Consider the following 15509-nt stretch of genomic DNA (forward strand, 5'->3'; position numbering starts at 1 on the left):
AGCTTACTAATTATTCTAATTAATAACAACTCAGTGCAATATAACATAAGGTTATCAAAATTTTGAGTTATTCTCAAAGTTCATAATTTTGTGATGATATGAAAGCAAGCAAAGATTCATCTGTTGGTCAAATTATCTCATCACAATTCAAATATTTGGTGCATTGCGTGAATTAAAGGTATAAAAATTGAATACTAATCAACCATTTTTATAAACATGAAAATTGAAAACCAACTTACTTTTATTTTAATTCCAAAGATGAATCTTATTTAACTATATATGTAAATTATGACCATTCTTTCATGTTACGTATGGCTATGAGTTATGACCATTCTTATTTAATTATATATGTAATTTATGACCATTCTTGCATATGTGAATTTGGAAGACAAATATATAGACTGTAAAATGAAATTTCTTTTGGTTTGGTAAATTCAAAATTTTAGATCCGGAGATTGTTATATAAAGGGATCTTGCATCTTAGCTCTTCAAAACAAAAAGATCAATTTGTTTACATGTTTTCTTTTCTTAATGAGTAATCCTTAGTTTGATTTTAATTGCCCCTTAGATGTCTTGAGTTGTAGGATTTTCCAATTATGCATTTAAACTTTCATTATCAACTATATATACTTAAAAAGCGCAATTTAGATGAATAGAAAATTATTTCCCCTAATCCTTTTACTTTTATTGCGCCCATAATAGATGGATAATGCTTGATTTTTTATCAGAGAATATATATGAATTTTGAGTCAAAGTGTTGAAAAATTGTGGTCGCAATATAGGAGGAACTAGAAGGGCAAATAGTATTACGGTGGTGTTCTGCAATTGTAGTTTCTCTTTTGTAATCTCAATGCCATAATTTATGACTTCAAGTTGTGGATGCGTCAAATGTGGTTTTGCAAATCATATTGCCAAGGAGAATAATAATAGATTTTCAATGAAACAACATGCAAAAATTTGTCTTGAAGGATAATAATATACAACAAAATGCAGATAATATCAAGTTTGTACATATGATTGCATATTCCTATCAAATATTTTGGTTCTGTAATTATGTTTACTCAAATAAGTGACAAACTTCATGGTGTGGATGTGATAGTATTTGATGGAGAAATAAACTCTCAATATTAAATCTTTTTAATTACTTGTTATTATTTTTGCTCATAAATTATGCTTTATTATAATAGTTATTTTTATCTTTGTTGAATACATTTTTAATTAGGGCCAATGGAAATAATTCACAATTTTTTTTTGTTGGAAAAACACTTAAAAGATGATATTAAAAAATTATTTACAGATTAAATACACAATTCGTGCTTAGCCATACATAGACTTGGGTTAAATATCCATATAATTTTGTAAACAAATTATAACAAAGTAGATTAAATACACGATTTGTGATTAACCATATACTAGGGATCTAATTATTATAACTAAATGTCACTTAGTTAGTATTTATTGTTTGTGTAACTATATTTAAACAAATAAACATAATAATTTTTACATTTAAGTGGAATCTATTCATATCGACAAAATTATTTAGCTTCTGAAAAGGAAATGATGTAACAATCTTATACATTGTATAATAAATTTTTAACAAGAGTAGTTTTTCAAATTAAAAGTAATAATTATTAGTATAAATAGACATATTTAATAAATTTTTACAATAGATCAATATTTACGCGCAGGTTTTACACTAGTTTAATTTATAAATTGAAAGTTGAAACCAATATGATCAACATTTAAGGGCGTCATTTACTACCCTGTGGCCTGCCTTATGGACAACGGATGCCGCATGTACCCAATAGATGAATCCAACTTATCAGAATAAGGAAAATGTGTGGAGACCTATTTTTGGAATTAGTAGAGTTCACATTCTTGGTATTTCACTCATTTAAACACACCATTGGTTGGGATGGGAGGGATAACTCGAGATCTCTCTTATTTTTTAAAACAAAAATAGCACCAAAAATTAAGCAAACTGCAAACTTAACAGTCAGCGAAAATAAGGAAAACGTAAATAACACAACAAAGCTTTTGCTAAACAAAACAGATATTTAATAGGACACCTTACAAAGTAAGTGCTTAACCGAATACACTCAACAAAGGCACCGCTTTATGGTTAGGTTGCATTTATTTCTAAAATTAGGACAAGAAAAGATATTAAAAACAAGATATAAAAACACATAAAATACAGAGACACAAAATTTAGTGTTCTTGTATTCTGTTTAGTAATAAAATAGAACAAATTATGAAAATCTAATTTATTTTTCTTTTTTTCTTTAAAAAATTTGAGGAAAAAAAATATAATAATAAAAAATTTATAACAATAATAAAAAAATAAAAAATAAATTATATTATTTATTAGTATCTTTGTGTCTTTTCTGTCAGAATAAACACAAAATACATTAATTTAATATCTCTGGACATAATATCTTTATCCATGTCTTATCTATCAAATACGATTTTAATCTATATCTCATCTGTCAAATATGATTTTGTGTCTTCCTGTCTCAATGTTCCATCCCTATAAACAAACAGAAGCCTACATGCTAAATGCCTAGCTTCAAACAACGTTTCCACCAAGTTATTCAAGTACTACAAAACTTCGGCCATAAATCAAAGAAATTATAGATGATGCCTATGAATTTAACAAGTTCACAAAAATAAAATAAAATAAAGCAACTATTTCTTACCAACTAAACTGAGTTAAGCAGGTAATACAAGTAGTTTATAGTTTAATATAAACTAAGATGTGACAAGTGAAGCTACTTCTACAAGGGGCGAGAGACAAATCCCATGGCAACCATCTTTTCCACCAAATCCTCATGCAGTTTAAGCTGCCCTGCTTTCCTCAACAGCTCTAGAACCATTTCATAAACAGATTGATTAGGTTTTAGTCCTTTTTCTTCAACCATCTCCTTCATAAACTTGTAGCCATTGTTCCAGTGCCCCTTTTCACAATACATTGAAATCAAAATTCGATAAGTATTCACATTGGGCTCAACTTGATTCTCATCCATCTCCTTCTTCAATTTCAAAACCATATCAATTGATTTTGAGTCCGCGAACATTCTCATCAATATATTGTAAGTTAATGTATTAGCCTGGCACTTCAGCTCCTTCATTCTAGCATACATCCTATGAGCAGCATTAATATCATGTAACTGAGCTATGCATCCAAAAATTGAATTGAAACTTGACGCGTTAGGAGAAACCCCTTTCTTAACCATTGAGTTGAGAACCTTCACAGCTTCTTCAAGATTCTCATCCCTGCAATGACTCTCAATTAGGAAATTATAAGTAATCGTATCAGCAGGACAATCCAGCCTCTTCATCTGATTGTAAACTTGCAAGACCTTTTCAGTCCTTCCAGCCTTCACATGAACTCGCATGAGACTATTGAAAGTAACCGCATTAGGATCACAGCCGGCATCAATCATCTCTGAGAAAACATCATGAGCACGAGAAATCTGACCACACCGGCACAGTGAGTCAATCACAATGCTGTAAGTGTATGTGTTAGGCTTGATTCCAGCCAGTTTCATATCCCTGAAAACCTCCTCGGCTTTCGCTATATTCCCAGCCCTGCACCAACCATGAACTAAACTAGTGTACACTATAACATCAGGCTCAAACCTATCCTTAAGACTATCAAAAAATGATTGAGCTTCAATTGCTCTTCTCTTCCTGCATAAGCTACTAATCACAATTGAAAATGCAACAATATCAGGGAAGCAACCAAAGTCTTCCATGCGATTAAAGGCGTGAACCGCCTCCGCAGCCAATCCGGCCCTCACGTATCGTCGAACAATGACAGAAAACGTTGCAATGGTTATTTTGACTCCGCGAACTTTCATCAAATTGATCAAATGCCATGCCAAATCGAAATGCCTCAGCTTTCCGGCAAGGTCGATCATCTCGTTGTAGGGCTCAGGGGATGAAGGGAAGCCCTCGAGGGAGGTGGCCCAGTTGAAGAACGCGAGAGACTGGAGCAAGGGGATGCCATGGCGGACACCCCCGCATTTCTCGATAACCTTGCGGGCGACAGCGGGGGAAACAGTTTCTGTGGCGGAGATTTTGGAAAAACTGATGTTGAGATCGGGTATGGTGAGATTGGGGGTGGGTGGGGTGGCGTTGGGATTAGGGTTTTTGCGGTAGTGGTCTTTAATGAGAGAGTGAATTTTTTCTGCTATAAGGGTCTCTTGGGGTGACAGGTTAGTGGTTTGGGCAGTTTCTGTGGTTTCGTCTGTGTCATGAGCTTTTGAAATCAAAGCTTCGGAAGAAGAAGAATAGAGTTTGCCCGAAGCAGAATAGAGTTTGAAAGTGCAGGGTGAGAGTGGGGAAAGAGAGCTGTATAAGCTAACCCTTTGTTTGATGAAGGCCATGAAGAGGGATGGCACGCACTGCCACTGAGCAATTTAACTGAATATTGCACTTCAAGGTGACAGAAACTTCTCCGATGACTTTTGAAATTGGGAAGTGATGATGATAACTGAGAGCGGCTCCCTGGTTGAGTTATTGGCGGAGCTTTAGAATGGCAACGCCCTCGGCATCAATAGTTCTCGCAAACCTCCTCATTCTGCATAAGCTAGACGAGGGTAAATTAGGTGAATAAAATATTTGACAAAGTATAAACTAAAGAGCTTATGTAAATGTTAATAAGATTTTTAAATCAATATAGAAGAGCCAGACATAAAAAACAACAGAGATTAGTTCATGAGACAAAACAGATAACTCCAATGCACATCTTTAAATCTTTATTCCATTGCTTTAACCTGTGTCTGTAGTCATTCACGGCACTACCAGACTTCACTTAAGCTGTAAGCCTGTAACACAGTTAAGTTGAGGATTTGATCAAAGGCTGAGAGAGTACCTTATCATCCTCATAAACCACAGTAGAAGGAATTTCCTTATTGATGATCTTGTCAAATTTGTCCAACACGGAGTAAAAGAGTAAGAATTTAAACAGTTAGAAATTAAACCTCAAGCCGTTATCTTAAAATAACAGGAAAAATGGTATACAAGGCTCAAGAAAGGAAAAAGAACAAAGAGAACAACAAATTAAATCAATTAGTTTTACATACAAATACAATTCATCTAAACCTATCACAAATTAAATCAATCAGTTTTACATACAAATACAATTAGCATCAATACATTGAAAGAGCAAAAAGCCAGTATAAAAAATTAATAAGAAATACTATATAAAAAAAGAAAAAGAAAAATCTCACCTACAGCAGAAGCAGGAACCCAGAAACAGTCAGGGACGTTTCCAACTTGGAGTCGTCGCCGCATTGCACCGTTGCAAAGCAAGCCGCCAGCGAGAGAGCAGAACTTCGGCGGACGCAGAGCAGAGCCTGCAGAGGAGCCAACACGATGACAACGGAGGAAGAAGATCCAGACGAGGCACGAGGCCGAGGCAGCGACAGGCGAGGCACGGCGGAGCCAAGGAGACCGGGACGGCACAGGCGCGGAGGAAGAAGAGGCGAGCAAACACTCACGTCGCGGGGACGAGGCAGAGGATCCGGAGAGGAGAGTGACGAGTGATGACCGGCGGTGACGGTGCGATGAGTGAGAGAGGTGAGAGTGAGTGTCTGAGTGAAGCTCTGTGAAGTGCGGCGAGGGAGCTGAGGTTGGGGATGGTTGGGAGTGCCATTGAGTTAGGGGTTTTTCTTTTTTTTTTTTTTACTTTTTTTCCTTATATCATTGCAAGTACTTTTATAAGATTTGATTTTTTTTAACTGAAATATTAGTATATTACTATTTTAAAAATTATTTAGCAAATTATCATTCTTTGTAAGTATTTTTATATTTTGCTAATAATGTACTTGTAAAATAGAATTGTTTTTATATTTTGTATTGACTTGAATAGAATTTTTGCTAATAATATTCATATTTAATACAAATCAAATCTTAATCAATCAAAATGATAAAAATATATAAGAATTATTTTTACCCAATATTCAATTCATCACCTCTTTAGTTATGGACAAAATCATCGCATAAACTTCATTAGTTTTTTTTTTTTTTTTTGGTAAAAACTCTTTCCATTTTTTTCAAAATTTAAATAAAATTTTTTACAACATATAGAATTTCTTTTATTTTTAATATCAAATAAAATACAAAATATAAACAGACATTTATGTCATTAAAGTTTGCATCTGTATTGTCCATACACAATGCAGATATCTTTTTAATTAATATTGATTGTGGTTATGCTTTCATTTTGGAGAAGGGTTAGTTCTTGTTATATTTTTTTAAGTGAATTTTACTATATCAAATAATGGTTGGAGTCTTGGAAATTTAGATATTTTCACATGTTAGCTTACAAGAAAGTATCAAGGTAATATAATATTAACGGCTCGGTTTTTATCCGGTTTTTACCCGATATAATCGTGGTCCGAAAGTGTGTAGATTTCATCAAATCTAGGGTCGAGTTTGAGTCTAACAAATAGGCCCAATGTATATTTCTAGCCAAATCTGTTCACATCAAATCCGATTTTACCCGACCATAAACACCAGTAATTTCATCAGAATTTGAGGATAATAATACACCAAAGAATATACAGTGCAAAGCCTTCAAGAATTAGTAATAATACATTTTTGAAAGAACAACTTCCCTTAAATCATTTAGTCATACTAAAATTCATATGTTTTTATTTTTATTTTTATTTTGTGTAAAAATTAATTCTCCAAGATCATTCTCAACAGTTCTGCAACATCTTCAAATTGGATTGGCTTAGGAAATGGTTTAGAGGCTTGATTCGAAAATTAGCATACTGAAATCTTTGTAATAACTTTGATAATGATTAACGTTCAACATTTCAAGCCAACACACTACCAAATTTTACAATTTAAATCTCTACTTAGGTATGTTAATATTTTAATTATTGTTACATATTTCAAATTGCCAAGGCTCTACTCCACAACGACACTGAAGCAGAAGCTTTAGTTGTTACATCCAACATCTAAAACATGATATGTATATAGTCAACAAGATTTTCAACCAACCCCATTTGTTCTTCTCATATTGATTTCTCCTTTTGGAATCATGAACGGTAGTCCACAATCAGAGGCGTTAGAGCAATGATAATTAGCAATAATTATCAGCTTTTAACTGAGTACCAGTTATCTCGTCAGATCCTTTCTTTTATTTCCTTTATATTGTTTCACATGATCACACTCATTACCTTCAATTCTGCTGAATTATCCTTATCATGAGCGAAAAGTTCTTGTCATTAAAAGCTTATATTTACTTGTTAGCAAACGCATAAAATAACTACCAATAATCCTTGCATGTACAATCACCATTTTTGAAACAATGAAACCTACTCCGATCACGCACCACAATTTCTTTCTTTTCAATGGCAGATAGTATTTTAAAAGCAGCATGACAATCCTCACACATACGAAGATTCTTGATAATCCTAATAGGCATTCCAGGTTTTGTGTTTATCAACCCATACACAAGTGCCAGTTTTTCGCTATGGCGAAAGAGGAACTTCTCCTTTTCTTTATCTTCCACATCAAGAAGCACAACTGAAGTATTTGGCACATACCCTTTTTCCTTCATCTTCACTAATAGTTTTTCCCACATCTCAAATACCTCATCACATTCAGGATGAGACTCGTCCCCTGCTACAAACTCATGAACTGTTCCATCTATTGTGATTGAACTGCATCCAGGCGTTTTCTTCACCCCTCTGTTCTTCATCAACTTCCTGATTTTCGTTACTTCTTCCCATTTTCCCACCTCTGCATAAGCATTCGAGAGAACAATGTAGTATCCATCATTAAGTGGATCCAATTCCGAGATATGTTTCATAGCTTCCTCAGCCAATTCGGTGTTCTTATGAAGCCTGCAACCACCAAGCAGAGCCCCCCAAATGACCCCATTTGGCAATATAGGCATGTTTATGATAACCTCATGAGCCTCTTTCAATAGGCCTGCGCGACTCAGGAGATCAACCAAGCAACCATAATGCTCAATCCTAGGCACTATTCCATATGCTCTGGTCATGGTGGCGAAAATCTCTCGACCCTTTTCGACCAATCCCATGTGGCTACAAGCATGGAGGAGCCCAATGAATGTCACATGATTTGGTTCCACACCTGATCCAATCATCTCATCATACAATTCTAGAGCCTTCTCTCCATAACCATGCATGGCAAACCCTGCTATCATGCTCGACCACGATACAACAGTTCTTCGGTCTCTCATGGCTACAAAAACTCTGTAACCCTCTTCCAAGCATCCGCACTTCACATACACATCAATCAGTGTGTTACAAACATGTACATTCCCATGAAACCCACTCCGATCTGCGAACTGGTGAACACTCCTGCCAAGCTCCAAGTCACCCAAATCAGCACAGGCTGCTAAAACTGCCACCACGGTCACCTCATTTGGCCTCAAACCTTCCCTCTCCATCTCCAAGAACAACCCTACAGCTTCCTCCGACTTCCCACACCGGACAAACCCCGAAATCATGGACGTCCAAGTCTTCACATTCCTCTCCGGCATCAGACAAAACAAACCATAAGCGCCACGGAAGTCACCCGCCTTAACCAACTGACTTATCATTATGTTCCAAGTAACAACATCTCGCTGAGGCATTTTATCGAACACAAGGCGCGCATCACTCATCTCCCCGCAAACTGCATACAAATGCACAAACATATTTTGCAAAACCAAATTAGCTGTTAACCCAAGCTTCACCACGAAGGCATGAATGATTCTCCCAGTTTGAATGTCGGAAACACGAGTACAGGCCTTGAGAACGAAGGAACACATGAAGTGGTCAGGGATTGGAGTACCCATTTGGCGGAGGCGACGGAAGAGAGTGATGGCGTCGTGAGGGGACTCCCCTTCGGCAAAATGTTTGAGGCAGAAGTTCCATGCAAAGAGTTCTTGGGAGTTTGGTGAAAGGCGGAGGATTTTGTGAGCGTAAGAAAAATGGTTGGTGAGGGCGCAGATGAGAGCGACGCGAGTGAGAGGGAGAGAGTGATGGCTTTGGGTTTTGACAAGAAGTGCGTGTACTTGTTTGAGTTCGAGTACGGTGTTGAAGTTAGTGGCGTTGACGGTGGACGGCGGTGGGTCAAGTACTTTCTGGTGGTGGTGGGAAGGCGTGGATGGGAGGGTGGAGCAGAACATCATCTCTTTCTTCCTCTGAATTCAAGCCTGTGCTGTGTTTGATTTAATTACGATTTTTTTTTTTAAAAAGAAAATATTATTTTTGTAATAATTTGGTTGTTTAAAGACTAGATGTTCAAATTGATCTTGAAGGAAAGAGGCGAGTACGATTTCTTTTTGAGTAGTGTTATTTGGCCACTAAAATTAATCACTAATATAAAATATATACTGAAATATAAATATACATTGAAAATAAATTAAATCACATATATATTTATATATAAATATATTAGTGGTTAATTTTAGTGTACAAATATTTTTTTTTATTTTAAATCTCATTGAATAATTAATAAAAAATTAATTCAATTTACAATAAGGTAGGGTTCAAATGTTTTTTAAATTAACTAATAGATTTAGATATAAATTTAGTCAATTAATTTATTTTTGTTTTTAATCTTTTTTAATCACAAAAAAATAACTTTTTATTCAAATTATAGTATATAAGTATACAGCCATACAAGTGCTATTTTTTTTTCTTTTTCTTTTGTTATTTTTTTTAATATTATTGTCATTGTTATCATTATCATTGTTATTTCTGCCACTGTCTGTGTTGTTGTTATTATTATTGTTGTTATTTAATTTTTTTTCTCTTTTATTATCATCAATATGAATGTTCAAAAAATTAGAGTACAAAATTTTGATTTACAGCACATAAATTTTAGTGCACAACACATAAATTTTAATATATAATATAGAAATTATTTAAGGACCACATGCTTAAAATATTGATATCCAACTGACAAAATATACACATTACATAAATTTTGATGTACAATATAAAAATGTTAATGTATAACACAAAATTTTAGTATGCAGCATAAAATTATTTGGAGGATTACATATTCAAAATATTGACTCGTCCAACTACTAAATTACATTCGCAGCAAAAATTTATGTGTTATGTGTTAAATATTTTTATGCTATGTATAAAAATTTAGGGCAAATCACCCATATAAACCATGGTGGTAAAAAATTTACGTAAAAAATTTATTAAAAGATATTCATGAGCTATTAAAAATGGGCAAAAGAGTATTGTATGAAATTCGAATTGATAGCTCATTAATATTTTAAAGAAGTCTCGTAATTAAATATTTTGTTAGCTTTTTTTTAATGCATGAAATAAAATATATATTTTTTTAACTTTTAAATTATTAATTTTTTTAATAAATTATTAATTTTTTAATAAAAGAATAGACAGAATTAAATCATGAGTAATTCGAATTTGGCTAATTCGAATTACTATATGCAGCGTGTGTATTTCGAATCACCCTGATTCGAATAAGTGTGTGTAATTCGAATCAGGTTGATTCGAATTAGTGGGTGTGTGCGTGTGTAATTCGAATTAGGCTAATTTGAATTACATAGAAATGCCCTCTTGGTTGAACCTTGTAACGATTATTGGTTTGGTTGAATCACGTAAATTTTTTTCCAACTTAGTTTATATGGGTAATTTGCCCAAAAATTTATATATTATATTGATAAGTTTGTGTTATATGTAAAAAATTTTGTGCTATACATCAAATTTTTTATGCTATATTAATAAGATTCTGTGCTCTTCATCAAAAATTTTTGTGCTGCAAAAAGTGCAGAAAAGAAAAAGTAACGATATATGTACACATTTTTTTTATTGGACTTGCACCAATTTGATTAAATTTGGTTACAAAAATGCTTGTATATGTTGTATTATGGATTAATTTATTGTTATATCTTTTAAAACCAATTTTAAACATAATTTTTGAAAACTAAATTGACATTCATGATTTTTTTTAGAGTAATTTTAATTGTACGAGGTTATAACCAATTAAAAAAAAATGAATTTATGGTCAAAATATATTTTTTTAGGGCAAAATATTATAATAAGCCAACATCAATCCAAATTTACCTATATGAGCCAAAATGAAAATCGATATAGCAATGAGCCAGATCATATTATTATGTAATTCGAACCAGGCTAGTTCGAACTTCATCTTCAAATAAATCGAACCAGAGCAGTTCGAATTTCAAAGAAAAAACTGAAAGTAAATCGAACCAGCCTGGTTCGAACTAGGAATGCAAGTAATTCGAACCACTCTAGTTCGAATTATGGATAAATGAGGTCATCATGTAATTCGAACCACCCTGGTTCGAATTACTAGTGATTGGGCTATATAAGGAGTTCGAATCAGCCTCATTCGAACCATTCTCACCTTCCCCTGCCCCACCAAATCTCAGAGAAAACGACCCAGATTCTCTCCGAGAAAGACCTGAACGGAATACTCTGCTCATGGGGGACGATCCCGCACGGTTATATCGCTTGGACGGAGTCGCCCATATAGCTGGGGTTATAAACGAAGAGGTTAGTACGGAAATAACTTTGTTTTACCGGTACATGTGAGTTAGTGGTTTGGCATGCGGGTTAGATGTTGGTTTAGTTGGTGGTTTATTTTAGCGGTTTATGTTAGTGATTTCTGTTAATGGTTTATGTTAGTTGTTTTTGTTAGTGGTTTTTGTTGGTGGTTTATCTTAGTGGTTTATCTTAGTGGTTTATGTTAGTGGTTTATCTTAGTGGTTTTTCTTAGTGGTTTTTTAAGCGGCTATACATATTAAGATTTTTTGGTTTATCAATTATCGTGTTGATTATGTTTGTAACCGGTAATTAAGTTGGTTCTAATAATACGGTTTATTTCTTCCGCAGCCTCAGCGATGCATCAGGAGCATGCGGCGGCAGCAGGGCATGGTCCTGGATGACAGATACGTTCCGTACCTGCAGATGGCTGGTCTTTACCATCTTGCAAGGCTGAACGATAGATGGTTCCGGTTGGACGAGGCCCTTGTCAGTGCGTTTGTCGAGCTATGGCGTCTGGAGACGCACACGTTTCATATGCCGTTCGGAGAGTGCACGATCACACTCCAGGACGTGGCATACCAGCTGGGTTTGCCAGTGGACGGGCGTTACGTCAGCGGCTGCCTATCAGAGTTCCATATATACATCGAGGGTGGCCGTCCAGCCTGGGTTTGGTTCGAGGAGTTGCTTGGAGTGGTACCTCCTCCTAGCCAGGTTCAGAAGTACGCGGTCAACTGCAGCTGGTTTCAGGAGACATTTGGTGAGTGCCCGGAGGGAGCTGATGAGGATACTGTGTGTCGTTATGCCCGTGCGTACATCATGATGTTGTTGGGCACGCAGCTTTTTGCGGACAAGTCGGGCAACCGCGTTCACATAAGATGGCTTCCGTTTGTAGCTAGGCTGGAGGAGATGGGGACCTACAGTTGGGGTTCTGCATCTTGGCAGGGTCCGGGATCACGGTTGGCCCGTCGCAAGGTGGCCAGAATCCCTCCGGTATCGGCGGTGTGAATCCCATCTGGTACACACGGAACACTGAACTAATCTGATACACGCTGTGAACATAAGAGGACCAGGTAACCCGTGAGTAGGCGCAGCATGCAAGTGCGTGCTGGCACGGGAAATGAAATGCCTGAAAGTACCCGCAGTCACAGGTCCGGGACGCAAGCGATACTCTGTATGTACCCAATGAGAAAGAGCCCGTCGGAGTGGTCTCGGCTACGGTGAACTCGGAGTTATCCCAGTCATACAAAGTCACCGTGAAGCACCGCGAATTCTTCAAGTTGGCCTCTATACACTTCACCAAGTACTGACTGAATTGATGTCCTGTTCCCATCTGGGCCTCAGCCTCTCTACCCTTGCGAACAAAGAGTTCCGCAAGCCTTCCATATGTTGCCTTCACCAAAGAGCATACAGGGAGGTTTCTGACACCCTTTAGGATTGAGTTCACGCACTCCGAGATATTCGTCGTCATGTGACCGAATCTCCGTCCCTCGTCACGATGCTGAGTCCATAAGGAATAATCAATCCGGTTCGCCCACTCACACATCGCCGGGTCTTCAGACCGAAGAATATCAAACCAGTAATCAAACTCAACCTCGGTCTTGGCATATGCGGCATTCACTAGAAGCCTACGTGCATCCTTGCCCTTGAAGGTAAGGGCAAAATTAGCCGCTACGTGTCGAATGCAGAATGCACGGTATGCAGATGGAGGTAACCAACCTTCGTCCGGAGCCTCAAGCGCAGCCTTTATGCCGTTATGCCTGTCCGATATAACCAGAAGACCGAGCTGCGGTGTCACGTGCTGTTTAAGGTGGGAGAGAAAGAATGACCAAGACTCTGCATTCTCACCTTCTACTAGTGCGAATGCAACGGGTAGAATGTTGGAGTTCCCGTCCTGTGCAATCGCGATGAGCAAAGTACCCCCGTACTTCCCATACAGATGGGTCCCATCAATGCTAACTAAGGGCTTGCAATGGCGAAATGCCTGGATGAGCGGTGGAAACGTCCAGAAAAGTCTGTGGAAAAAAGCTTGAGACTCGTCTACTTGTCCACTAACTCGAACGGGACTCGTCCGTAGGATTGCAACAGTACCGGGCATCGTCAACTGGACTCCCAAAACCCACCTGGGGAGCTCGTTGTATGACTCATCGCAGTCACCGTATACGAGGGCAATTGCCTTCTGCTTCTCCATCCAGACCCTCCTATAAGTCGGCCTAAACCCGAAGTGTGCTGCCGTGGCATTTAGGAGCACCTTGATGCTGACGGATGCATCAGCCCTAACCATTGGCATAACGAACGCGGAAATCACATGATAATCCAAGCTCCTGTGGTCACTCGAGATGGAGGTCGCAAGACAAGTGTGAGGTCCATTGTACCGCTTGACCTCCCAAATGCCCTTGCGCTTCCGCAGACTCAGTCGAATCAACCATGTGCACCCATTCCCAAACTCTGAACACTTGCCCACATAACGGCGATGATCAGACTCCACAACCTTGTACTGTACCCCTCGCCGGATGCTGTAAGTCTTCACACTTAACAGGGCCTCGTCTTTATCCTGAAATTGCTGACCAACCTGGAACTCTGTCAAACCAGCAGTCCCTTCAGCATCTCTAGCTCCGAATCCAACAGAGTGCCCTGAAACACCCTCTTGCCTCATGGCATCTAGGTCCAAAGAGGGAAAATGTGGTGGATACTGCTGTGTGCCAGAACTAGAACCACCGACTACCAATGCAGGCTCAGTCGCTCCAACCTCGTCGCCGCTGTCATCCTCAATCATATCCGGCTCGACGTCGTCCTCCTCTACATCACCCAACACTCCGTCTCCGACGCCAACCGGTGGAACTCCCTGTAAAGCGTTCGGCAGAATATCAACTGATCCTACCACGTCGCCTACTCCATCATTCAGATCAACAGCAAAAGACGGGGAGGCGACTGGTTCGACCGCTGGCTCGTACACAGGGACGGACGAAGAAGCAATGGCAGGCCTGGAACTCGAACCGGCTGCCGCTGCTTCAGTGGTGGCATTCCGGTTCGAACCCCCTGAGCTGGATACCACATCAACCAACTTTGCCAACAACTCTGGTGTCCTAACCTCGGGAAACTGCCTCCGACATAGAAACATGACTTGCAGGTCCTCATCACTACCAATCGTGAAGCAATCATACTTCACCGTATCCTGCAAGACAGTGATTGGAATGCGATAGAAAAACTTCTTCACTCGCTTCGCACCTTCCAGACCAAGTTTCATCAGCACAGATCTAACAAGATCATCATAGCTCGTCGTTGGTTTCACGACAATACAGAGAGGATCCTTATCTGTGAACTTCACACCGGAGCGAGTTTTCCTCTTAATGGATCCTCTATGGTGAACCAAAACCACAAAACTCTCCTCACTAGCCATATTACACCCTCTATGAGAGCAACTCACGTTTAGAACCATATATATACTGCACTGTCTACCAATAAATCGAACCGGACTGGTTCGAATTCAGTTTGTGTAATTCGAACCAACCTGGTTCGAATTACTTGATGCAGCTTCTCCCCATATAATTCGAACCAGCTTGGTTCGAATTATGTGCTACGTTATCCTCCCAAGTAATTCGAACCACCCTGGTTCGAATTACTCATGAATAGAGTTCGAACCACACTGGTTCGAATTATATAAATATAGGGTTTGGCTCATTGCAGAAACGAATTTCACTTTGGCTCATTTAGGTAATTTGCAACTTCCCTTGGTTTATTCTAGTTTTTTGCCCTTTTTTTACTTGTTTTAATTTACATATGTTTATTTTTTTACGAGGTTATAACTTTTCCTTCTCATTTCTTATTTAAGATTCAGATGTTATTGACTTTGTTTTCTCGATTCTTCATGAACTCTCGGTCTCCCATATTATAGGTACTCATATAAACAAATTTTGGCTATTATAAAATTATAAAGAGAAAATTCAAAAATAACATTTAAAATTTTATTAATATGTAATAGGTTTAATG

General features: G+C 37.6%; 3 protein-coding genes across 6 annotated transcripts; 1 reads left to right on the forward strand and 2 right to left on the reverse strand.

The window, feature by feature from the left end:
* Positions 1–2451: 2451 nt before the first annotated feature.
* On the reverse strand, positions 2452–5695 carry LOC112771270 (uncharacterized). 4 transcript variants are annotated; one of them, XM_025815961.3, is made up of 3 exons: positions 5235–5694; positions 4877–4924; positions 2452–4591 (listed from the first exon to the last, which is right to left on the reverse strand). In XM_025815961.3, exon 3 carries the CDS (start codon positions 4386–4388, stop codon positions 2775–2777), a length of 1614 nt encoding a protein of 537 aa, XP_025671746.1. In that variant the 5' UTR covers positions 4389–4591; positions 4877–4924; positions 5235–5694; the 3' UTR covers positions 2452–2774. The 4 variants fall into 4 exon arrangements, with proteins under 4 accessions (XP_025671746.1, XP_025671748.1, XP_025671749.1 ...); XM_025815963.3 differs by having other exon boundaries at positions 2452–4582; positions 5235–5690; XM_025815964.3 differs by lacking the exon at positions 4877–4924 and having other exon boundaries at positions 2452–4582; positions 5235–5695.
* LOC112772287 (pentatricopeptide repeat-containing protein At3g62890) lies at positions 5235–9160 on the reverse strand. Its single transcript, XM_025817192.2, has 4 exons — positions 7349–9160; positions 6915–6971; positions 6509–6580; positions 5235–5630 (listed from the first exon to the last, which is right to left on the reverse strand). Exons 1-4 carry the CDS (start codon positions 9158–9160, stop codon positions 5235–5237), a joined length of 2337 nt encoding a protein of 778 aa, XP_025672977.2.
* Positions 9161–11909: 2749 nt separating this feature from the next.
* Positions 11910–12527, forward strand: LOC140181297 (protein MAIN-LIKE 1-like). The gene is made up of 2 exons (XM_072224833.1): positions 11910–12008; positions 12090–12527. The coding sequence occupies exons 1-2, from the start codon at positions 11910–11912 to the stop codon at positions 12525–12527; spliced, it is 537 nt and encodes a 178-aa protein (XP_072080934.1).
* Positions 12528–15509: the final 2982 nt, after the last annotated feature.

Source organism: Arachis hypogaea, chromosome 18, assembly GCF_003086295.3.
Source record: "Arachis hypogaea cultivar Tifrunner chromosome 18, arahy.Tifrunner.gnm2.J5K5, whole genome shotgun sequence".
NCBI lineage: Eukaryota > Viridiplantae > Streptophyta > Magnoliopsida > Fabales > Fabaceae > Arachis > Arachis hypogaea.

Excerpts from the sequence above, each read along its gene's own strand:
- LOC112771270 (XM_025815964.3), bottom strand. The coding sequence starts at position 4,388 with ATGGCCTTCATCAAACAAAGGGTTAGCTTATACAGCTCTCTTTCCCCA.
- LOC140181297 (XM_072224833.1), top strand. The coding sequence starts at position 11,910 with ATGGTCCTGGATGACAGATACGTTCCGTACCTGCAGATGGCTGGTCTT. Across the intron at positions 12,009-12,089 it reads TCCGGTTGGACGAGGCCCTT|GACGTGGCATACCAGCTGGG; the intron begins GTCAGTGCGTTT and ends ATCACACTCCAG.
- LOC112772287 (XM_025817192.2), bottom strand. The coding sequence starts at position 9,160 with ATGATGTTCTGCTCCACCCTCCCATCCACGCCTTCCCACCACCACCAG. Across the intron at positions 6,972-7,348 it reads TTGAAAAGAAAGAAATTGTG|ATGTTGGATGTAACAACTAA; the intron begins GTGCGTGATCGG and ends ATCATGTTTTAG. Across the intron at positions 5,631-6,508 it reads TTACTGGTGTTTATGGTCGG|CTCCCTCGCCGCACTTCACA; the intron begins GTAAAATCGGAT and ends CCCCAACCTCAG.